The sequence below is a fragment of the Podarcis erhardii genome (assembly GCF_964252035.2).
Source record: "Podarcis erhardii genome assembly, chromosome: 15".
In the NCBI taxonomy this organism is placed as follows: domain Eukaryota; kingdom Metazoa; phylum Chordata; class Lepidosauria; order Squamata; family Lacertidae; genus Podarcis; species Podarcis erhardii.
In genome coordinates this window covers 835,001-859,756 of record NC_138505.1, presented here as the reverse complement: position 1 = coordinate 859,756, position 24,756 = coordinate 835,001, and the positions used below count along the sequence as shown (strand labels likewise).

Genomic DNA, 24,756 nt, shown 5'->3' with positions numbered 1-24,756 from the left:
TTCCCAGTGAGCCAGTACAGAGATACGTTTATCAGTGAATTCTTACATTTGGTATCGTGCAGCAGAAACCCTTTGAATAGATAGGAAGAAACTGTGATGAAGTGTTTTGCGGGGACAAGTCACAAAAGTCACAAAAGTGATTGTGCTGATTCTGGTAGTGGGCTGCATGTGCATGAGATCTGCTGGAGGGGCAACCCCCCCCCCAACCTATACATAAATTCCTGCAATGAGGTCCAGGATGAATATTTGTGACTGAAGAACAGGGCCAAGCATGTCACTGAACTGCCAGCCTGTCCCTTGTGCCATCTCCTGACCCGTTAGGATTGCTTGGAGGACGGAGGTGGCTGGTGCCATCTTGGACAGCCAAGGAGCTCCTGGGCACTGTATGAGTGCAGATGAGGGGAAATCCATCTGCCAGGAGCCTCAGAGGCTGCAAACTAACCAACCTCCCTGCTCTGGAACCTGCAAGTGTGCAGGAAGACGCCGCAAAAGGGTGATGGGGCCGGGATCGGGGGAGGCCTGCGGATCGTGGCCTCCTTTCTCCTCTCCTTCCTGGGTGCAGCTGGCTCTTGCTCAGACCTCTCTTAGCTTTAACCTGCATGCGCTTGACTCCTAGGCTTCTCTTATTCCCCTGCCCTCCCATCTGGGCTCTTCCTCTTGGCTGTTCTCTGTTGGGTGATGGGCACTTCCTGTGATTCAAGGTTTTGATCACGCTTCTCTCCTCCCCCCCTCTCCCCCCCCCCCGGTGTCTCCTCTTGCGCAGCAGAGGTGGAGGGAACTAACGGTGCTTTGCCTTTGACAGACGGCAGCCAGGCTGGTGGCGCGGCTCATGCGGATGGTAAAGAAAGTCTTTCTTCCCCTGCCTGGTGACGGGAAGGGCTTGGGGAGATGGAGGGGGGTCCTGGGGGCAGTGCGTGTGTCTTAGGGGTGGCCACAATGTGCAGGAAGGCCCTGCTCACCCCCCTGTGGGACCGCAGTCTGGCCATTTCTCTCTCTCTCTCTCTCTCTCTCTCTCTCTCTCTCTCTCTCTCTCTCAACATCAGGCTGCAACTGTAATAATAATAATAATAATAATAATAATAATAATAATAATAATAATTTGTTTGTACCCCACCCATTTGGCTGGTTTTCCCCAGCCACTCTGGGCGGCTTCCAACAGAAATTAAAAATACATCAAAATGTCACACATTAAAAACTTCCCTGAACAGGGCTGCCTTCAGATGTCTTCTAAAAGTCTGGTAGTTGTTTTTCTCTTTGACGGGTGGGCGTTCCACAGGGCGGGCGCCACCACCGAGAAGGCCCTCTGCCTGGTTCCCTGTAACCTCACTTCTCGCAGTGAGGGAACCGCCAGGAGGCCCTTGGATCTGGACCTCAGTGTCCGGGCTGAGCGATGGGGGTGGAGACGCTCCTTCAGGTCTACTCCCAACTGGCGCCCATCACTCAACATTCATACCGCCAGCCAATCCTCACTTGCCAACAACACTCCAAACTCCCCCCACGAATCCCTGCCTAACAGGATCCCCTTTCCTTCTACTACCAGTATTGAACTGACGCCTTCGTTCCTTCGGTATTTGCGCGTCACAACTTTGCGTGCGCCAAAAGCAGCGGAAGGTCACAGCCATTTCCCACTTCTTTTACATCCTTCCAAAGGCAGATTTGCACTACGCCCCCCAGCCCAATTCCACCCTCTGTCCTCCCCTCACCAGCCCCATTTCTGCAATTGCAGACTGCCCTCCCACCCGCTATCCCTCCAGGGTCAGACACGGGCCCTGTGGCAGGGCTGGTGTGTGTCGAAGGTCCTTCAACCTTCTTCCCGCTGGCCTTTGCTTCTCTCTGTGGGATGGAGGGGGGAGCGATTCTTGGCCAAGGCACACCTGTGGGGTCCATCTACCTCAGTGTTGCCTACACTGGCTGGCAGCAGCGGCTCCCCAGGGTTTCAGAACTGAGACGGCCTGCAACTCTTCCTGGAGATGTTGGCCAGGGGCCTTCTGCACTCCAAGCAGGTCCTCTTCCGACTCAAATTGTGGCAGCCCCTTCTCTAAAACAAATGTAAGATTTCGGTCCAGAGGGGGTGATTTAAATAGGAAGCTGCCTTACACCGAGTCAGGTGTCGGATCACATGAACCGCTGTGTTTCTCCAGGGGTTCAGGCAGGGAATCTTTCCCGGACTTACTCGGAGTTACAGGTGAAACTCGAAAAATTAGAATATCGCAGAAAAGTTCGTTTATTTCAGTAATTCAACTTAAAAGGTGAAACTAATAAATGAGATCGACTCATGACATGCAAAGCGAGATATGCTTCTACTTCTCAGAGGTCCAATCTTGCTCAATTTGTAATCCTTGTTTTGCTGATTTCCTTGAATATTCTAATTTTCTGAGATTAATTTGGGGTTTTCATAAGCTGATCATCGCAAGGATAACAAATCAGGGCTTGACATATCTCACTTTCCATGTCACGAGTCTGTCTCATATATTAGTTTCACCTTTGAAGTTGAATTGGTGAAATACAGGAACTTTTCCACAATATTCTAATTTTTCAAGTTTCACCTGCACTACCAGGGATTGAACCTGGAACCTTCTGCATGCAAAGCAGGTGTTCTCTGCCTGTCCTCCATGGTGGCTCTTCCCCAGTGTGGGCACCCCCTCTCCTTTCTTCCCCTCCCCTATCTGCTCTGTGCCTCCACGTCTCCCTCCGACTAACGCTCCCCTCCGTCTCCCTGCCCCCAGGGAACTACTTCTACGTGAGCTTGCCGGCGGGTCCTGAGGAATGCCAGCCGGACGCCAGGAGCCCCAGCCCCGTGGAGCCAGCCCGTCCTTCCAGCCCACCAAAGAGCTCTCCTCCTGCTGCCAGGCAGCCCCACAGGTGGCATCGTGCCAAGGAGAGCCCGGCAGCAGGCTGGCTTGGCCACTTGGAAGGCCCGCCAGCCGCCCCAGATCTCTCCCCCTCCAGTCAAGTGGTCCGGGATGTGGACATCATCTTCCAGACGATAGAGCAGCTTTCCCTGAAGCTCACCAGGCTAAAGGTGAGGGGGGGTGGCTTGGGGGCAAGAAGGAAACCCTTGGTGCTCTGTCACCAGCAGGAAAGCTTTCAGCCACCTGCCTCTGTTGTGAGAGGCAGGGCAATGGGTCGAAATGGGCTGGGAGAATGAATGCTGTGTGCATTGGGACGGGGAGAGATTCAAAGTGGGCACAGAGGGGGTCTCCAGCCTTGCCAGTCATGTTGCCCTTGAACTGAAAAAGAGCCCCCCCCCCCCGCCCCAACTGAGGACCTAATGGGGGGAAAGACGTGGAACACGTTATTGAATAAGCCCAGTGGCCCTTCTTCTCAGGCATCCCTAATGGCCCCTTCCCCTCTCTCTGTTTGGGGTCTTGTAGGATGTTGAAGGGACGCGGGTGGCGCTGTGGGTTAAACCACAGAGCCTAGGACTTGCTGATCAGAAGGTCGGCGGTTCGAATCCCCGCGACAGGGTGAGCTCCCGTTGCTCGGTCCCTGCTCCTGCCAACCTAGCAGTCCGAAAGCACACCAGTGCAAGTAGATAAATAGGTACCGCACCAGTGGGAAGGTAAATGGTGTTTCCGTGCGCTGCTCTGGTTCGCCAGAAGCGGCTTAGTCCTGCTAGCCACATGACCCGGAAGCTGTACGCCGGCTCCCTCGGCCAGTAAAGCGAGATGAGCGCTGCAACCCCAGAGTCAGCCATGACTGGACCTAATGGTCAGGGGTCCCTTTACCTTTAGGATGTTGAGAAGGCCCACCAGGAACTGCTGCAATCCCTGAGTGGCGGCTCTACCACAGACAGTTCCACGCCGGTGGGCTGCGTGCCGCCGGATCTGAGCCAACCACCACCGGGCAGCCGCCGAGTCTCCAGAGCCAGCGATGAGGACCTTCTGCCCTCCCCACAGTCTCCGGCGGAGGCAGCATCTGCATTGGGTAAGAATCCCCCCGTTTGCCCCCTCCTCTTTTGCTGCGGACACCTCTCTCCACCTGCAGGCTCCCCGGCCCCTCTCCTCCTGAGGGGGCGATACTCCTGCTGGGCTTGGCGGCTCTTCAGAGTGTTGGTGCTGACCTTGAAAGCCCTAAACAGCCTTGGTCCAGTAGACCTGAAGGAGCGTCTCCACGCCCATCGTTCTGCCCGGACACTGAGGTCCAGATCCGAGGGCCTTCTGGTGGTTCTCTCAGTGCGAGAAGTGAGGTTACAGGGAACCAGGCAGAGGGCCATCTCGGTGGTGGCACCCACCCTGTGGAACGCCCTCCCCTCAGATGTCAAAGAGATAAACGACTACAGTGATATCTCGGGTTATATACGCTTCAGGTTACAGACTCCGCTAACCCAGAAATAGTACGTTGTGTTAAGAATTTTCCTTCAGGATGAGAACAGAAATCACACAGTGGTGGCAGGCTCCATTAGCTAAAGTGGTACCTCAGGTTAAGAACAGTTTCAGGTTAAGAACAGACCTCCGGAACGAATTAAGTTCTTAACCCGAGGTACCACTGTACCTGACATTTAGAAAACATCTGAAGGCAGCCCTGTTGAGGGAAGTTTTTAATGTGTGACATTTTGATGTATTTTTAATCTTTGTCAGAAGCCGCCTAGAGTGGCTGGGGAAACCCAGCCAGGTGGCCGGGGTACAAATAATAAATTGTTGTTGTTGTTGTTGTTGTTGTTGTTGTTATTAAAGTGTCCCCCCCCCCCTTTCTCTCTCCCTTCCAGGCCAGATCTCCCTTTCTGAAGACAGCCCCCAGGAGGTGACCCTTTAGGAAGGGGCATTTTGCACCTGGACGGACTGAAGGCAGCGGGCGGACTTGCTCGCGGGCAGATCGCCGCCCCCTCCTCTTCCCTGCCCACTTTGGGGGTCTCTGGGTTGAACTGAGGAGGGGGCGGGGGTCCTGTAGCGGCCAGCGTGAGAAGCAGCAAGACCTGCGATGGAGCAGAAGGAAAACTGGAATCCCTGGGAAGCACATGCTGGATTAATTTGAACCCTGGAAAAAAAGAATATCTGTGGAGATCTCCCCGTCAAGGGGCTTCCCAGGAGGGACAGCCAAGCTCCCAGAGGGTGTTTTTTGGGGGGGGCTTAAGGTGGAGAGAGCCCCCGCTTCTCTCTCTCTCTCTGCCTGCATGTCTCTTCCATTTTGGGTAGGGGGTAGCTTCCATTTGCTCCCCCCCCAACCGCTGAATCAATCGCGTACATATGCACACCTGCATATGTGCCCCACAGACTGGCTTTTCCAATGTACATGAAAGCTGGAAATATATTCTGTATAATTGCACTTTTTTCCATTTTGTTTATTTTTGTTTTTCTCTCCACGGTGAGGAAGACCCCGTCCCCTCTGGAGAGATTTCCCAGCTGCTTCCAGACCTTATTTGATATAAATATGTATGTATATGCATTGAGTTATTGTAAATATATGAGAAAGTTGTTGGTTTTTTTAAAAAGATATGCCTCCATACCCTGACGGATATCTAGAAGAAGATCAGAAAGGCCCACGACCCCCGTAGCCCAGACTGGGTTGGTGGGGGGCAGCAAAGACCACTGCAACTCTCAGGGCGTGACAGCGACAGCAGCAGCCCAAAGGGATCAGGCAGGCAACGCCCCCCCCTCCCTGTGCCCCCCACCCCAAACCTTCTCAGGGCAGAATGGCTGCCCTGCGCCCCACAAGCCCCGCTGTCTTCCGTGCTGGCACTCGCTTCACGAGAGGTGGGCAAGGGCTGAGCTGTGGGGGCACCCAGGCCAGCTGCCTGCTTTGCAAATACTGTCCTCCTGCTGTTTTATTTGGAGTGGGGGCGCCTGCTGGTGCTACGACAATCTGCCCCCCCTCCCCAGTCGCCCTTTCCTCCCGCGGCCGCTCTGGCTTTGCCACGGTGCAGTCGCCGTTTGGGCTGGAGCAGAGGGCAGATGACCCCTCTTGGTTCTCAGGCTTGCCACCCCCCAACCACGACCCCCCACCCCCGCCTGGCCGGGCCGTGCAGATTCCTGGGGGGGGGGGCCTGGCTCCAGCTGCAAGTCCCTCGCAACCCCCCCCCCCGCTTGCTGAAACAGGTGGATGAGGCATAGAAGATTATATATAGATATATATATAGATATATATATATGTTTAAAAAAAAATAAGATGCCAGACTGTTTGCTGTTCAATCCGCTAAAAGCCAATTTTATTTTCTTCCTTCCGATGGTAAAGGTTTGTGGTTTTTGTTTTTTTGTTTTTTAAGAAAAGTGGGGGGCAAAGTAAAATATTATTTGACCTCCCGTCTGTGCGGATTTTTTCCTTTTACCAAAAATGGAGCAGAGGAAACTGGAGGGGCTGAAAGGACAGAAACAGACCCCCCCCCATCCGATGCCTTTGGCTCCAAGTGTGAAGTGGGGGGGGGGGACAAGCGATATAAGGCCTCTAAGAGAGAGGGAGCTCTTTAGGGGTTGTTCTGGTGGGGGTGGAGTGCCAGGGAGGGACCCCTGTTTTTTGGGGGGGTCTTTCGGTGGGCATCTGCTTGAGGGGAGGGAATATCCCTGACAATGAGGGTGGGGGGCAGACCTGGCTTGAATGGGGAGAGGGTTGGGGGTGCAATGGGACTGCAGTGAGAGGGAGGGGGCCGGAAATGCATGTTGGGCAACTGAGGTTCAGACTGCAGGATATGGGAGGTGGGAGTGGGGTCCCTAACTGGGGGGGGGGGCCTTAAAGTGGGTGTAATGGACTATTATGAAGAGTCATAACTTGCAACCTTTCTCAACCAGTAGATGTTGTTGAACTACAACTCACATCACCGCTAACTTTCCGAGCACAATTCTTTTTTTTTTAAATAAATTTTTATTAAGGTTTTAAAGATTACAGGAAAAAAAAGAAAATAATAACAATCAATAATAATAAAAAACATCATCAAAAACCAGAAAACAGAAGAAAAAAGATAAAAAAACAAATCAAACCTGTACATCACTTGCTTACATTCACTTATTTCCTTGACCACCTCACACCTCCCATTTTTGTATTCTAATTCAATTTGTTGTTTCAGCAAATCCTTCCAACCTTATTTTATCTTAATAATTTGTCTTAATATACTATAATTTTACATTCTCTCTTTCACCAACTCATTTTTACTTAATCCTTTATGTCATTTCTACTAAAACCACATAATTTCCTTTTCCCAACATCTTTCTAACAATCCTTAATTTTGCAATATTTTTGAAGATAAACTTTAAATTTCTTCCACTCTTCTTCCACCAACTCTTCTCCTTGGTCTCGGATTCTGCCAGTCATCTCAGCCAGTTCCATGTACTCCATCACCTTCATCTGCCATTCTTCCTGGGTGGGTAGATCTTGTGTCTTCCAATACTTTGCAATAAGTATTCTTGCTGCTGTTGTGGCATACATAAAGAAAGTTCTGTCCTTCTTTGACACCAATTGGCCGACCACGCCCAAGAGAAAGGCCTCTGGTTTCTTCAGGAAGGTATATTTAAATACCTTTTTCATTTCGTTATAGATCATCTCCCAGAAGGTCTTAATCTTTGGGCACGTCCACCAAAGGTGAAAGAATGTTCCTTCAGTCTCTTTACATTTCCAACATTTATTATCGGGCAAATGATGAATTTTTGCAAGCTTGACTGGTGTCAAGTACCACCTGTAAATCATTTATATTCTCTCTTAAGGCACCAAATCCACCCCCCATCATTCTGCCTGGACACTGAGGTCCAGCTCCGAGGTCCTTCTGGCGGTTCCCTCACTGCGAGAAGCCATGTTACAGGAAACCAGGCAGAGGGCCTTCTTGGTGGTGGTGCCCTCCTTGTGGAACGCCCTCCCATCAGATGTCAAGGAAATAAACAACTATCTGACTTTTAGAAGACATCTGAAGGCAGCCCTGTTTAGGGAAGCTTTTAATGTGTGACATTTTAGTGTATTTTTTGTCTTTGTTGGAAGCCGCCCAGAGTGGCTGGGGAAACCCAGCCAGATGGGTGGGGTACAAATAATAAATTATTATTATATAATTATAGCTAGCAAGGCCAGAGCTCATGGATGATGGGAGTTGTAGTCCATCTGGGGACCCACAGGTTGAGATCCGCTGTAAGGGATGAAGTGAGAGGGTCTCCCTGGAGGGGAGAGATTTGAGGAGGGGGTCTGGGAGCTCCGTGCCCACTTTTGGGGGGGAGCAGGTGACAGCCCCCTCTTCGGAGACCAGGGGCAGCCCCCTCAAAACTGGGCTCAGGCTTTGGCCTGAGTAGTGGGCCGCAGTTGCCGTGGCAACCAAGCCTTGGCAGCACCCTGGTCTGTTCTCCCAGGCCCCCCCCCCGCCACCCCCGCAGGGTGGGCCGCCCATTGCCAAAGCAGTCTTCCAGGGGGCTCTCTCGGCGAGGCGGGTCGTAGGGCGCCGAAAAGGAACAGCAACAAAATGGGTTTTCCATCGTGATTCCTTCCATCGTCCCACCAGGAGGGGGGGGGGTCCCTAAAAACATGCAGCTCAGGGTGCCCAAAGGCGGGGGGGGAGCCCCTCTACTCCCCCCTGAGCTGATGAAGATGGAAGATGGTGATGAAGACACCTTGGACAAAGGGGGAGGAGGAGGAAGGTCCCAGCTGGGAATATCTAAGCCGTGGCATCCAAACTTTTTTCAGAGGGCCAGATGTGATGAAGGGAAGGGCCATGGGGGCCGACCAAAGTTGTTGACCTCTTTTTTATATATATATAATATTTATTCAAATTTTAAAGATTACAAAAAGAAAAAAGAAAATTAAAAAAGACAGAAAAAATACAAACAATTGAAAAAAAACAGATCAAACCTTTACATCCCTTGCATTCATTCACTTACTTCCTTGACCTCCTCACACCTCCCATTTTTGTATTCTAATTCAGTTAGATATTTCAGCAAATCCTTTCCAGCTTTGTTTTTATCTTAATAATTTATCTTAATATATTGTGATTTTACATTCTCTTCTTTCACCAATTCATTTTTACTTAATCCTTTATATCTTTTCTGCTAAAACCACATAATTATTGTTGTTGACCTCTTTTTTAGGATTGAAGTTCTTGAGGTTTTTTTTAGGATTTTACCCCAGGAAATAAACTGCCACAGGGGCCAGATTCAAGCGACCGATGGGCCGGATTAGGCCCCTGAAATGGACTTTGGACATGCCTGATATAATGCAACCACCAGAACTTCCCTGAGCTCCTTAGAGGAAGATGAGAAGAATAATTTCAGAGGAGGACCTGCTCCTCTGGCCAGTTGCGCAGTACGGTTGTTCCATGAGTGTTGGAAGGGAGAAGCGTCATGCAAACATGATTCAAACAAGATGTGATCTGCCTGAGATAAGATAAAGCCCCCAAGTGTGTTTTATTAGCTGGTCTCCGACCGTAATAAATAAGTTATCTGTTTATCTAAACTTCATTAGCAATAGCTAATGGCCATAGCAACAGTAAAACATTACAGTATAGCAGAAAAGGAAATTTGATATAAGAGCACAATTTAAAGTCCTGAATCAGCAGTCAGTGAGTGGCCCTTATTCTGATTGCCCCAGCTAGGAACCTAGCAGCCTTTGCTGTTATCTACTCATTTTGATCTGAGCTCCTTGGAAGAAATGCAAAGGAAGGGAGGGGAGATGCCCTGGGTTCAAAGGCGTCCTGGGGTTTTTTGACCCTCCTCTCCCAGCTGAGGCTTTCCTGATAATGAGTGTGTTTTGCATCCCAACTCCCCCTTTCGCCCGCCTTGCAGAAGGGACTTGCACCCTGGGGAGACACAGATCCTTCCCTCTGGGTGCCTCCAGGGGGTTCATCTCTCGGCCCAAGCGGATCCTTCAGCTGCGACCCCTACGCTTGCAGCGGGTTGGGCTAGATGCCCTTTGGGGGGTCCCTTCCAAACTATGATTCCTTCCCATTATAATCATCTTTGGCTTGTTAACGGAGAAATCTGAGGGCTCCCTTGGACAAAAAGAACAAGGATACCAGCCAGGAATACAAGAGCAAAACAGCAGCCAGGAGGCTTGGTCTTGATTGAAGACTGTGGCGACAGGACTCCCACCTGCCACCAGGTGGAACAAGATGGAAGCCCCGAACAAAAGAGCCCCCCAACTTTTGTTAGCTGCTAATCCCAATGTTGGGGACACGGGTGGCGCTGTGGGTTGAACCACAGAGCCTAGGACTTGCCGATCAGAAGGTCAGCGGTTCGAATCCCCACGACGGGGTGAGCTCCCGTTGCTCGGTCCCTGCTCCTGCCAACCTAGCAGTTGGAAAGCATGTCAAAGTGCAAGTAGATAAATAGGTACCGCTCCGGCGGGAAGGTGAACGGCGTTTCCGTGTGCTGCTCTGGTTCGCCAGAAGCGGCTTAGTCCTGCTGGCCACATGACCCGGAAGCTGTGCGCCGGCTCCTTCGGCCAATAAAGTGAGATGAGCGCCGCAACCCCAGAGCCGGCCACAACTGGACCTAATGGTCAGGGGTCCCTTGACCTTTAATCCCCATGTTACACCCCCAAACTACATCACTAATACATCATGGCTACATCATGAAAGGGGAGGTCTGGTGGCCGGAATCTGAGCATCCTGGACCCTGCCCCATGGTTCTCCTTGCCCTCCACCAAACACCCATCAAGTGGAACAAAAGAGATCTTTACATTTCCCTGTTTCCCAGCCCAGTTCATCCCACCCTTTTGTCTTCATCTGGGTTTGTTATTTCTGGAATGGCTACCTGTCTGGCACTCAGGTATCAGGATGCCAGGGATTGTCCCTCAGGCAGAGGGGCTGCTGAGGAGCTGAGCTCACATGTTTATAGGAATTTCTGAAGTTTCCCAGTGAGCCAGTACAGAGATACATTGATCAGTGAATTCTTACATTTGGTATCGTGCAGCAGAGGCCCTTTGAATAGATAGGAAGAAACTGTGATGAAGTGTTTTGCGGGGACAAATCACAAAAGGGATGGTGCTGATTCTGGTAGTGGGCTGCATGTGCATGAGATCTGCTGGAGGGGCAAACACTCCCCCCCCCCAAAAAAAACCCCACCTATGCACAAATTCTCGCCAGGAGAAGCTGAGCCCTGCTCAGAGTAGACCCATTGGGCTCCGCGCCGAAGCGGAAGGGCCCCGATCCCGGCGGAGGAGCGGAAGGGAAGGCGAGGCTCCGGCTGGCTCCGCCCGTCGCGGCTTCCCTGCCCGGCTTCCCCGCCTCCCTCCCGGCAGACATGGCGGCGCCCGACCCGCAAGAGCAGCCGCAGCCGCAGCCGCAGGACGCGGAGCTGGAGGAGCTACTCGAGAGTAAGGGAGGGGGAGACCCCGGGGTGGTGGGGGGCAGAGGGGGACCCACCTCCAAGCCACACGCAAAGCCAAGCCCCGCCCGAAACTGCCCTCTTCCCTCCCTCCCTCCCCCCACCCCCGTTCACACGATCAGGGTCGCGACACGCGTGTCAGGCCGTGGGGTGAGAAGGGTCTGGGTCTGCCCCACCCCACAGGGGGGCAGGGAGAAAAAGAAAGGCCCTCCCCGCAAAGGACCTTGACCTTGGGGCTGCCGCCTGCCAGGCCTGCCCGGCTGGTTTGGGGGGGCAGCTGCGTGTAGGTGGGGGGAGAGGCTCCCCCTCCATTCCCCACCTTCCCCCCAAAGTGTCTGACACGGGGGTTGACCCCCCCCATGCCTCCCCTGTTCACACATCCCAAAGAGAATCCCCGCTGCGGGGGCGTTTAAAGAAACTCTCCCCATATTTCTCCTTCAAAGGGGCTGCCCCATATACTGCTTATTTCTGCCCCCCCCTTCATATATCCCTGCTTAGAAGCCTGTATATGTGTGTTTGTGCACGTGGGAAGGTCTCTTATAACGTGTCCCAGCAGGAAGGAAGAGTCGAAACCCTGCCCCACCTCCCCAAATTAAAATAAATGCCCTCTTGGCGGAGTGGATAGAGACCCCCATGGCTGGGCACGGTGCCCCCTTCCCCGTCCTCACATGACGCACTCCCCCTTTTAAAGCAGAGGTTGCATGGCCCTCTGCCATGTAAGATTGAGCTGAGATTCCTGCATTGCTGCGGGTTGGGCTGGATGACCTCTGGGGGTCCCTTGCGACTCCACAGGTCTAGGGCTTCTGCATGGGCTGGCTCAGGACCCTAACCCTAACCCTAACCCTGGGGGCTCCCCTGGCGCACACAAGTGCATTTTCTGACGTTTGTGTCTCGCCCTTTCTTGCTGCCCTGACAAATTCAGGATATTACAATATCAGCCCTTAGCAGCTTAGGACCAGGGATCATCTTACGCCATAAACGCCCACTCTGCTAAATCAACACAATCTGCAGAGCTGGCACTGGTGCAGGTGCCGTACGGCACCCATTCTGCATCCCTAAGAAACCAGCATCTTAGTGTGTTGGCAGCCACCCTGTGGAACTCCCTGCCTCTTGACAGGGGCCTTTGCTCTGCTCTTTACAGCGCCTGCTAAACACATTTTTGTTTAAACAAGACTATCCAGATAGGCGGAATGTTTACATGTGTCTTGATTTTTAGCTTATGGTTGATTTTAATTATTTTTTGAATGTTTCCAACAGCTGTTTTTAACTGTTTTCCCCGATAACTTTATTGTTTTGCTCTTTATGAGGATCAATTAACACCATCAGTGGTATATCGATTTTATGAATCAATACATAAATAGCCAAAAAATAATAATATTACGATGCGTGTTTTGCTGTGGGGCACATTTTGACCCCCCTTTCCCCCAAGGTGGTGTGCGTTGCCCCCCACCCCCCACTTTAATCCCCACGACAACCTTGTGAGATTGAAAGGCAGCGGCCACACTCCTCCCTGGCGGAGTGGCAAGATCTGAACCCGGGCCTTTCCCAGGACCTCATCCAGCGCCCCTATTCAGCACGGATTGTTGTTGTTGCTCAACACAACGCTGGCAACGTGATCCTCTTGGGTGAGGCAAGAGTCTGGAGGTGGTTTTCTCTTTCAGTTGCATCACTGTTTTGAACTTTTATCTCCTTTCGTAAGGACTTTAGAGAGAGGATCGTTGCAGATTTTCTGTCATTTGGCAGCCCTGCCAAATTGAACATTTGGGCTCTCCAGTCTTTTAAAAAACCCGCTTTTGCTTAGGCACACTGGAGCCAGGATCTGCCTTGAGCTCAATAGGGGCAGGATCCTGGCCTCCGTGTCCCCTCTTCCCACAACGTCGCCTCCTCGCACTCGCTCCTTCCTTCCAAGGTGGAGTCTGGAAAAGAGATTCTGCTCAGGATCTGGGCGGTTTAAGGAGCAGGTTGGAAGCGGATTAAATTTGCCTACTGTAAGTGAAGAGAGAAATGCAGCCGTGACAAATCTGCGCTCTTTTATGTATCTATATTTCCACCTACGTCCTGCAATGTAGTAAAGAAAGATGTTGTAAATAAGGCACCTTGGAGCTTGAAATTATAGCATTATTTATCAAAACGTGGCAACATTCGGCGGACTGATCGGTTATATCTTGCATTTTGTGTGTTTATTTGGAAAATAATCACTGTGACTTTATGTTACATCAGTCAGCATCATTATGCAACAGATGAAATGTGTGCAAACAGTTGTTCAAAATTTTATTCTTCCACCACTCCCTTATTTTTATTCAACGCCCCCCCCCGGGAGTGACATCGCCCCCTTTGGGAAACACCGGGGTGGGGGGGGTCTTCGTGCCCCATTGTGTGCTGGGAAGCCCCCAGAAGGTGCCTTTTCCTTGGGTAAATCCCACCCTGGGCCCCCCCAGCAAAGAAACCCCTCTCTTGCCTTCTGGATTTAGGGGAGGTGGTACCTGCTCACGTCTGCTCCCTCGGGAGGGGGCGGCTGTTTCAATAATGCCCCCCCCCGGCCGCCTTGCATCATCACTCTTCTTTCTCTCCCCTCCTCTAGGTGCCCTCGATGACTTTGATAAGGCCAAGCCAGTCCCATCGCCGCCCCCTTCAACTGCCTCCGTTGGGGACGGTAGCGTCTCTGAGAAATCGCCTGGAGATGCTGCCAAGGTAGGGCAGGGGACCTGAGTGCCCCCCTGGGAACGTGGGGGTGTGTGGGGCAGCTGGGGGAGAGAGGGCAGCCCCCTTGCTCCCAAGGAGATGGGCCTTGGGGGTCTTGGCTCGGCAAGGGGAGAGAGTCGCACAGGGACAGGACCTCTGACCGCCCCTGGCTTCTTCTCCCCGTTGCTGAAACAGCCTATAGCTTCTTGATCAGGGGTCAGATGTCAGAGAGGGCCGAGCGTGGTGCTGATTTGAGCTTCTAAATAGCTCCTTGCCTTGCTCTCCTTGCGAGTGAGTTTTGTTTCCAGGCAAGTGGACAGGAAAGTTCTTATTTTATATTTATATATCTATTTATTAATTTTTTAACATATAAGTTCGAACAACCATTTAACATAACTTCTTATCTTATACAGTAATTTAGACTTCCGTCAACAACCTCTAAAGATTTTCCGTTCTTTATCACTTGTTCTGCATTTCTTAATTTCTCTATTACTTTTAATCGTCCTTATCTAATAATTCTTATCAAAGTCTTCCTTGCAATATTTCAAAGCCCTCCTTACAGAACTTTTTGCAGTCCTCCTAATAATAATCTGTGTATCGTAATCTGTGTATCACAATTGCTTTTCAAATAGTTCAAATATTTACTCCAGTCCTCTAAGAATCTCTGATCCCGCAGGTTTCGAATCCTTCCTGTTAATTTATCTAATTCTGCATAATCCATTAATTTCATTTGCCATTCTTCTTTCGTCAGTAATTCTTCTTGCTTCCATTCTTGTGCCAATAAATATTCTTGCTGCTGTTGTTGCATATAAAAACAGTTTATAATCCTGTCTGTTAATATTCTCCCCTACAATGCCAAGTAAAAATGCTTCTGGTTTCTTAGTAAAGGACAGGAAAGTTCTTAAGAACAGATTTATTTATTTTCCTTTTGCTCCTGGACTTAGCCAGCTGCCTAGGCAAATGTTTGGTGGGCTATTCCTGTTGGTCGGTCAGGGCAAGACTCAGGGCTTCCGTCTGCTTAAATCCAGGGGGGGCTGAGCCCCACTGCTTGTCTCACCCATTTTGCTTTTTCTCTTCCCAGGATTCCCTCTTTGCCTCACAGGAGAAGTTCTTCCAGGACCTCTTCGATAGCGAACTGGCCTCCCAGGCCACTGCCGAGTTTGAGAAGGCCATGAAGGAGTTGGCTGAGGAGGAACCCCACTTGGTGGAGCAGTTCCAGAAGCTCTCCGAAGCAGCAGGCAGAGTCGGTGAGCGAGTTGCTTTTGGGGAGTTTCTTGAGCTCCTCTTTCTTCGCCCCTCTTCTTAGCGGAAAGCCAGGCAGGGTCTGAACTTGCTCTCTCCAGCTGGACATTTCTAGAAAGAGAAGAGTCTAGTGCCCAGATCAAGGGAAGGGATAAAAAGGTAAAGGGACCCCTGACCATTAGGTCCAGTTGTGACCGACTCTGGGGTTGCGGTGCTCATCTCGCTTTATTGGCCGAGGGAGCCGGCGTACAGCTTCCGGGTCATGTGGCCAGCAGGACTAAGCCGCTTCTGGCGAACCAGAGCAGTGCACGGAAACACCGTTTACCTTCCCGCTGGAGTGGTACCTATTTATCTGCTTGCACTTGCTTATGAACTGCTAGGTGGGCAGGAGCAGGGACCGAGCAACGGGAGCTCACCCCGTCGCAAGGATTCGAACCACCGGCCTTCTGATCGGCAAGTCCCAGGCTCTGTCGTTTAACCCACAGCGCCACCCGCGTCCCAAGGGAAGTGATAGTCCCGCTCTATTCTGCCTTGGTCAGACCCCTCCTGGAGTCCAGTGTCCAGTTCTGGGCACCTCCATTGGAGGAGGATTTTGAAAAGATGGAGCATGTGCAGAGGAGGGTGACTGAGACGGTCAAGGGTCTGGAAGCCAAGGAATGGTTGAGGGAGCTGCGGATGTTAGAATTCCTACTCCGTGATGGCAGTTATGGGATTGTTCTTTATCACATGATGGTATATGTTTTGACTCCACCGAGTGGGAAGTGATGGAGTCAGGATGTTAGTTTTGCTGTGTTCCGTGAAGAGGGACTATTGTCGATGGTAAAAAAAGAAAAGAAAAAGAGGGACTATTGTCCTTTGTTCTTTTTCTCTTTGCTGTCTGATGCTCGAGAGAGCAGATTAGCCAAAATGCTGAGTTGCTGAGGTCTGTCACGCGAAATGCGCAAACTCTGCGGATCCCTAAGTGTGCCGGTCTCTGTTGCCATCGGTCGCTCTGATGTTCAGGCTGAAGAAAGCTTTTGAAGCTCCCGAACGATTGACCAGGAGGGAGAGAACATGCCAGTTGGGCATGTGTCTCTGCCAGGGTCTTACTCGAGTGTAGGACAAGCTCCTGACAGCTTAGCCTGGAGAACAGATATCTTAAGGGCTGTCACATGGAGAAGGGAACATGCTTCTTTTCTCCTGCTCTGGAGGGCTGGACTCGCACCCATGGCTTCAAGTTTCAAGAAAGGAGATACTGACTAAACATCAGAAAGAACTCTCTGACAGTAAGAGCTGTTCCACAGTGGAATGGTCTCCCTTGAAGGTTGCGGACTCTCCTTCCTTGGAGGTTTTTAAGCAGAGGTTGGACGGCCATCTGTCAGGGATGTTTGAGCTGGAATTCCTGCATTGCAGGGGGCTGGACTAGATGAGCCCTGGGGCTCCCTTCCAGCTCCACAATTCCCTGAGACAACATCCCAAAATGTGCAGTGCCGCCATCTCTGGAGGACAGGAGCCCATGCTCACACCCCGTCCTTCTCAAAACGAAGACTTCCGCGCTTCTCAGAATAAATGAGGGGGTGCTTTCCCACCCACCCTAAGCATCACACATTTATGAAGCAAAGCGAAGGGGCCTCCATCTGAACATTAGACCCAGCACCTTTCATGCTGCTTTACATCAATCAAGAGATCTTACCGCTATGCTGTTACTTAAATAAAAAATATGTGTTAAAACTGACACTTTGAAAGGGGCTCTTTGAAACGAATGCTCTTCAAAACACACACACACACACACACACACACACACACACACGGACTCCCACTGGTTAGCTAAAAATACCTCACTGCCCCAAAGAGATCCATGCATTTTCTAACCTGCATGAGTTCAAACTGGTGTTGCTTTGAAAATGCTGTGTGGGCTTCTAACTTCTTCTTAAAAACCTCCAGCGAAGGACAGCTGAATTTGAATGAATGAATGAATTTTATTATTATGGCCACAGACCAGTTCTGGCTCACTTACAATATCAGGAAAATCACAAAACACAGCAGGAATACATTGAATTGCAATTGGGTATAACAGAGACAATTTGGATATAGTGGCAGTTAAAAATATACATTAAATCTTGATCACTAAAATAGAACCTAAAATTGTCATTTAAAACCTTAATCATTTGGGGAGTACAGCTTGTTCCCTAAGTTTTATGGCAGTCGCACAGAATTTGGCCCGGAGAACTGCTGCTGTTGTTGCTACACGTAGAATTGCAGAACTGTATGTGGGGACACAGGTGGCGGTGTGGGTTAAACCACAGAGCCTAGGACTTGCCGATCAGAAGGTCAGCGGTTCAAATCCCCGTTGCTCGGTCCCTGCTCCTGCCAACCTAGCAGTTCGAAAGCGTGTCAAAGTGCAAGTAGATAAATAGGTACCGCTCTGGCGGGAAGGTAAACAGCGTTTCCGTGTGCTGCTCTGGTTCGCCAGAAGCGGCTTAGTCCTGCTGGCCACATGACCCGGAAGCTGTACGCCGGCTCCCTCGGCCAGTAAAGCAAGATGAGCGCCGCAACCCCAGAATCGGCCACGACTGGACCTAACGGTCAGGGGTCCCTTTACCTTTACTTTTACAGTTGGAATCACAGCTAAAGGTTCCCTGGCACGATGCCCATCCAGCCTCTGAAAGAGATCTCGCCCACCACCTTCCGAGGTTGCCTGCTCCACTATCCAATGGCTCTTACCCCTGGCAAGTTCAGAATGCCAGTGTTGCCCGACTTCAAGCAACTTTTCCGACGGATGGATTTGGGGCACCAGGGCAACTCAGCACAGAATCGCGACCTTTGCCATGGCAGCTCATGGATGTTTTGTGGGAACCCCTTCTTCCCTCAAGCGAGTCTCAGGCCCTTGCGTTCTCCAAATTCCCGTTGCAGGATTTCTGGTGCCCTTTCAAAACAAAGACAGGGGGAGCAGTGAGGTTGCATCCCTTTTCAGGCTCCTGGGTGAGAGCAAAGAGGCTGAGAGGGCAGGTGTGTCAGAAGCGGAAGGAACTGACGCTGGGTTATTTATTTCGTAAAAATTATACAGTGCTTGATTGTGTAAACAAACGACAACCCTCAAAGCGATTTACCAAAAAGATAAAACAGTAAAATCAAGAAGAAAATCACGACAGTGCTTTAAAACTTACATAAGTTGAAATATCAGATCAGATTAAAACTGCTTCAACTTTCTCAGGAATTACGTATATAAATGTGTGTGTGGCTTTATATTTTTGTAACATTTGTCGTTCAAGTTGTTAGTCATCGCTTTAGGTTTTCGTGCACCACTTAAGAGATTTATATATTTAGGAAAACTTATTAAGTGGTGTAGAAATGGTCTAAATACAGAAATATTTTTTCATTTGAAAACCAAATGCATTTTCCTCTTCCGGGGTCTCTTAAACACTTTTCTCCCTCGCTTTTTTGCAGGAAGCGACTCCAGCTCCCAGCAGGAGTTCACTTCCTGCCTGAAAGAGACGCTCAGCGGCTTGGCAAAGAACGCAGACGACCTCCAGGTAAACCCCTGAACCCCTTTCTGCCTCCCTGGTTTCTCCGAAATGCTTCCTCTGTGTTTCCAGCGGCGGGTCCACTCTGCAGACCCCATTTCGTCGACGTCTGTCCCAGTTGCTGCTCTAACTGCTGCTGCTTCTCTTGCACCCAGGGCCCGCTTGCGGGATTCCCTTTGGGGCATTCGGTTTGGCTGCTGTGAGAACAGGAGCCTGGGACTAGATGGGACGCTGGCCTGATCCAGAAGGCCAGGATCGCCATGCGGAGGTCTGCTGTGATAGCAAAACATCCATGTCCAAGAGCAATCTACCACAGAATAACAGGTGGCGGGGAACTGCGGAGCTGCTGTTGTGCTCAGGGTCCCACTTGGGCTCCCAGCTGGCCACTTTTGAGAAATAATAATAATAATAATAATAATAATAATAATAATAATAATTTATTTCTACCCCGCACATCTGGGTGGCTTCCAACCGAATATTAAAAACAATACAGCGTCAGACATTAAAAACTTCCCTAAACAGGGTCGCCTTCAGTTGTCTTTTAAAAGTAAAATAGTTGTTTATTACTTTGACATCTGATGGGAGGGCGTTCCACAGGGTGGACATCACCACCGATAAGGCCCTTTGTCTCGTTCCCTGTAACCTCATTTTTCGCAGGGAGGGAACCGCCAGAAGGCCCTCAGCACTGGACCTCAGTGTCCGGGTTGAATGATGAGGGTGGAGACACTCCTTCAGGTCTACTTGGCTGAGACCATTTAGGGCAAGCATAGGCAAACGCGGCCTCCAGATGTTTTGGGACTACAACTCCCATCATCCCTGACCACTGATCCTGTTAGCTAGGGATGATGGGAGTTGTAGTCCCAAAACATCTGGAGGGCCGAGTTTGCCTGTGCCTGGTTTAGGGCTTTCAAGGTCAGCACCAACACTTTGAATTGTGCTCGGAAACGTACTGGGAGCCAATGCAGATCTTTCAGGACTGGTGTTATGTGGTCTCGGCGGCCGCTCCCAGTCCCCAGCCTGGCTCCCACATTCTGGATTAATTGCAGTTTCCAAGTCACCTTCAATGGTAGCCCCATGGAGAGCGCATTGCAGTAGTCCAAGCGGGAGATAACCAGAGCATGCCCCACTCTGTCAAGGCAAACCCCCAGAGCAGGATCCTCCCTTCCTCCATGAATTTGTCTGATCCTCTTTTCATGCCGTCCGAGTTGGTAGCCTCCTATGGGGCAGTGGACTTAGAACGTAGCCGGCGGGGCTGGAGGCCACCGCTTGCCTTTTCCTGCCGTGAAGACGTTGGCTTCCTCGCCCGGCCTCCTTAACAGCCGTCCCCCCTTCCTTCTCCCGCAGAACTCCAGCGTCTCCGAAGAGGAGCTTGCAAAGACCATGGAAGGCCTCGGCTTGGAGGAAGGAGACGGCGAAGGGAGCCTTCTGCCCATCATGCAAAGCATCATGCAGAACCTGCTGTCGAAAGACGTGCTCTACCCCTCCCTGAAGGAGATCACCGAGAAGGTAAGGGGGAAGGGCCCACCATGGGGGGGGGGGCGTAGCCCAATGGCAGAACAGCTGCCATGAATGCAGAAGGTCCCAGGATCAGCCCCTGGCATCCTAGGCAGGATGGGTGGGAGAGGAGCGCAGGTGGGCTCAAGGGTCTTAACTCAGTGTAAGGCTGCTCCCTACATTCCTGGAAAAAACAAGACTAGAACCATGAGGAGGGACGTGGGTGGCACTGTGGGTTAAACCGCAGAGCCTAGGACTTGCTGATCAGAAGGTCGGCGGTTCAAATCCCTGCGACGGGGTGAGCTCCCATTACTCGGTCCCTGCTCCTGCCAACCTAGCAGTTCGAAAGCACCTCAAAGTGCAAGTAGATAAATAGGTACCGCTCCGGCGGGAAGGTAAACGGCGTTTCCGTGCGCTGCTCTGGTTTGCCAGAAGCGGCTTAGTCCTGCTGGCCACATGACCCGGAAGCTGTACGCCGGCTCCCTCGGCCAGTAAAGCGAGATGAGCGCCGCAACCCCAGAGTCGTTCATGACTGGACCTAACGGTCAGGGGTCCCTTTACCTTTACCTTTTGAACCATGAGGACTAGGGACCTGCTTCACTTTTAGTGGAAAGGGCTATCGCTCAGTGATAAAGAGCAAGCAGAAGGGCCCGGGTTCAGTGCTTCTCCAGGTGTGGGTGTCCGAGAGATACCCATCTGAAACCCTGGAGACCCACTTGGTGTAGACCAGGGGTCAGCAACCTTTTTCAGCCGTGGGCCAGTCCACCGTCCCTCAGACCATGTGGTGGGCCAGACTATATTTTTTGGGGGGGAAATGAACGAATTCCTATGCCCCACACATAACCCAGAGATGCATTTTAAATAAAAGGACACATTCTACGCATGTAAAAACATGCTGATTCCCAGACCGTCCACAGGCTGGATTTAGAAGGTGATAGGCTCGGATCTGGCCCCCGGGCCTTAGGTTGCCTACCCCTGGTGTAGACAGTCCTGAAGAAGATGAGCCCAAATCGAGCTTCCTACGGTCCATGTAGGAGCAGCCTGGCCCACCCTCCCCTCTTTTCCTCCCCCAGTACCCGGAGTGGCTGCAGAGCCACCGAGACTCCCTGCCACAGGAGCAGTTCGAGAAGTACCAGGAGCAGCACAGCATCATGGGCAGGATCTGTGAGCAGTTTGAGGCCGAGCTGCCCACCGACGGCGACACAGAGCACAAGGCCCGCTTTGAGATGGTCCTGGACCTCATGCAGCAGGTGGGTAAGGGGGAGAGGGCACGGAGGGCAGGAAATTGAGCCCCCTGCCATGGTTTCCTTGCTGATGCCGCTGCCTGTTTTGTCTGCCTTCCAGCTCCAAGACCTCGGCCACCCCCCCAAGGAACTGGCAGGAGAATCGGTGAGTTTGGGCCGGGGGCAGATGGTGACCCTTTTCTTTCTTTCTTTCTTTCTTTCTTTCTTTCTTTCTTTCTTTCTTTCTTTCTTTCTTTCTTTCTCTCTCTCTCTCTCTCTCTCTCTCTCTCCTTCTCCCGTCTCGCCGGCATTCCCTTCCTTCATTCCTCCAGATGTAGCTGGACCACAGCTCCCTTCTTAATTCTGCCCACACCTTTCCTTCCTGCAAGCCAATCAAAGAATTGTGGTGTTGGAAGGGATCCCTCAGGGCCATGTAGTCCAACCCCCCGGAATCGCGGCGAAAGCATCCCTGGCCAACAAACCTCTGCTTGGAAATCTCCAGCGAAGGAGAACCAGCATTCAGACAGGGCCCATTCCTCTGCCCAACGGCTCTTCCTGAGGTTTAGTCAGAATCTCCTTTCTTGCAGTTTGTTGGTTAACGTCCTGCCCTCCGGCACAACAGGAAATAGTCCATAGAACCGTACAGTTGTGAGGGACAGCTGCGGATCATCTATTCCAACCCCCTGCAATGCAGGGGTCCCGGCTAATCTCCCCCTTCTCTCCGTCTTCTTCCTCCCGCAGCCCCCCGGCCTGAACTTCGACCTGGAGGGAATGAACCTGCCAGACGCAGCCAGCTCGGGAGGAGGAGACCAGTGCCAGATAATGTGACCCCACAGAGCGAGCGGACCGGGAGGAACGCGACAAAAGCGTCCCCGGAGGGGCGTTACTGTGTCCGGGGTTGGGGGGGCTGACTCTCTCCCCCTCCCCACCTCCTTTTATTTTGGTTTTCTTCAATCACCAGGTGCCTAAAAGGGGCTGGGCTGACTGTGTTAATACGTATGTGTGCGGGGGAACTTTATAAGAAAAAATCCAAATAGGATGATACAAGTTAGAGGCTTTCAGAAAGTCTCAAGGGATGTAAATGGACATGCTGCTGCCATCTCTGGGGTCCTGGGGTGTGTGTGTGTATGCGGGGGTGCAAGAGACACCCCCCCCACTCCTTTCCTTTTCCTTCCCTGCCCTGGACCGACTCACAGATTGAGCTCAGCCGCCATGTGTGTGTGTGTGTCAATTGCTCCCCTGGTTGGCTCTTGAGGGAGCCAGGCAGGTGAGGGGGGGATGCTGGGGGGGGGGTCAGAGAAGGAGACTATCCCGCCAACGGGCCACCGTCTTAGGCCTGCAGTTCTCAGTAACAGCAGGTCCTCCTTTTTTTGCCTGGGGTTCCCTGGAATCTGCCTTTTGGAAGCCGGCCGGCGCCGCTCCTTCGAAGTTCTGTGACGGTGTTGGGCCACGTAAGAAGTGTTGCCGCTGGAGCAGGATCCCCTCCGCACCTGGCAGGGAGGAAGAGGGAGCGTCCAGCGGCCCCACCTGAGCCCCAATGGGGATGCCTGGCTGAGGCGATTTTCAGAAAGCACTGATTTAAATGGAGGCATTGAAAACGTCCCTGCCCCAAACAGCTGCTGGGTGCCCTCTCTCCCCACTTTTCAGTACTAACCCTCCCTGCCCCTCTGGTTAACACTGCCCCTCTCTTGATGCCCCTCCATCTCTGGGCCCCCGGGAACTTGGGCTTGGCCAGAGAGAACGCCAGGAGAGGTCAGTCGGGGGGGGGGGACGCCATCCTCATCCCTGCCAGGACTGGTGGGGTGGGTTCTGGGCTTTGATGTCTGCTCTCCTTCCTGAGACGGGCAGAACCTCAGAGGGAGGGGTGTGTGTGTGTGTGTGTAAGGATAATTATTAAAAATAAAGGTGAAAGAGCTGATCCTGGACCTCCCTGCGTTTTCTTTTGATGAAGCACTGTGTTTGTGTAGAGAGAGAAGTCAAAGGTTACTCCGGACACCCTGTTTTGTGTGAGAATAATATTCCCTCCTCCTTTTCCTCCCGGCTTTAAGAGCCGGATGATGCTAGACTCACCTCCGCAGGCGATGTTGCAGAGCTAGACAAGGTTCATGCGATCCAGGGGTAGAGCAGACATAGGCAAACTCCTGGCCACGGTTTGGATATTGATCTTCTTGACATTGAATGCAGACGTCCATGTCTGGAAAAGAAAACACGGCTTTCGATATATACATTAAACAACCCTTAGCATTCAAAACCCGTAATTTTATTACGTACATTTTGTTGTAAAACTTTCGATTTTGTTGATATTTTGACAAGTTTTCCTACATACAAATCTGTGGTGCAGCCGCATTTGCAATACTGTGCCCAATTCTGGTTGCCTCACCTCCAAAAGGAGAGGGTAGAGCTGGAAAAGTTTCAGAAAATGGGCAGCAAAATGATCACAGGAAGGAGTGAGCCCTCCGTGAGGAAAGGCTGAAGTGTTTGGGAAATTATAGTGTAGATAAAAGTTTTAGTTTAGAGAAAAGGTGAGTCATAGGCAGCATGATAAAAGTTTATAAAATTATGCCTGGCATGGAGAAAGGGGAGAGAGAACGCTTTTCCTCTCCCTCTTGTAACTCTGGAATAATAACAATAATTTATTATTTATACCCTGCCCATCTGGCTGGGCTTCCCCAGCCACTCTGGGAGGCTTCCAACAAAAGATTAAAAATACATTAAAACCTCCGTCATTAAAAACTTCCCGAAACAGGGCTGCCTTCAGATGTCTTCCAAAAGTTTGGTAGTTGTTCTTCTCTTTGACATCTGGTGGGAGGCTGTTCCACAGGGCAGGTGCCACCACCAAGAAAGCCCTCTGCCTGGTTCCCTGTAACCTCACTTCTCGCAATGAGGGAACCGCCAGAAGGACCTCAGAGCTGGACCTCAGTTTCCAAGCTGGATGATGGGGGTGGAGATGCTCCTTCAGGTATACTGGGCTGAGGCCATTTAGGGCTTTCAAGGTCAGCACCAACACTTTGAATTGTGCTCAGAAACGTACTGGGAGCCAATGCAGATCTCTCAGAACTGGTGTTATGTGGTCTCGGCAGCCGCTCCCAGTCACCAGTCTAGCTGCTGCATTCTGGACTAGTTGTAGTTTCCGGGTCACCTTCCAAGGTAGCCCCACGTAGAGCGCATTGCAGTACTCCAAGCGAGAGATAACCAGAGCATGCACCACTCTGGCCAGACAGTCTGCGGGCAGGGAGGGTCTCATCCTGCGTACCAGATGGTAAACAGCTGCCCTGGACACAGAATGGACCTGCGCCTCCATGGATATTCTGTGAATCTGAATGCGAGGCAAATAACAGAAAGTCCTCCTTGAAACAACCCAGAGTTGAACTATGGAACTCTCTGCCA

The 24,756-nt window shown here is 51.4% G+C and overlaps 3 protein-coding genes across 7 annotated transcripts in view; 2 read left to right on the top strand and 1 right to left on the bottom strand.

The window, feature by feature from the left end:
* ARHGEF11 (Rho guanine nucleotide exchange factor 11) overlaps positions 1-6,239 on the top strand; it is a 64,823-nt gene extending 58,584 nt beyond the window's left edge. For 3 of the 5 annotated variants that reach the window (XM_081840813.1, XM_081840815.1, XM_081840816.1), the window contains 4 exons: positions 764-838; positions 2,727-3,022; positions 3,735-3,927; positions 4,709-6,239. In XM_081840813.1, the coding sequence (XP_081696939.1) occupies positions 764-838; positions 2,727-3,022; positions 3,735-3,927; positions 4,709-4,755 (611 nt within the window). In that variant the 3' untranslated portion in view covers positions 4,756-6,239. The remainder of the gene's footprint in view (positions 1-763; positions 839-2,726; positions 3,023-3,734; positions 3,928-4,708) is intronic. The other 2 variants (XM_081840814.1, XM_081840817.1) reach the window with 2 other exon arrangements.
* Positions 1-24,756, bottom strand: part of MRPL24 (mitochondrial ribosomal protein L24) — a 291,126-nt gene that overhangs the window by 132,968 nt on the left and 133,402 nt on the right. The window lies entirely within an intron of this gene.
* PEX19 (peroxisomal biogenesis factor 19) lies at positions 11,101-23,298 on the top strand. Its single transcript, XM_081841332.1, has 8 exons — positions 11,101-11,214; positions 13,807-13,916; positions 14,989-15,154; positions 18,576-18,661; positions 19,997-20,158; positions 21,220-21,396; positions 21,491-21,535; positions 22,111-23,298. The coding sequence occupies exons 1-8, from the start codon at positions 11,142-11,144 to the stop codon at positions 22,195-22,197; spliced, it is 906 nt and encodes a 301-aa protein (XP_081697458.1). The 5' UTR covers positions 11,101-11,141; the 3' UTR covers positions 22,198-23,298.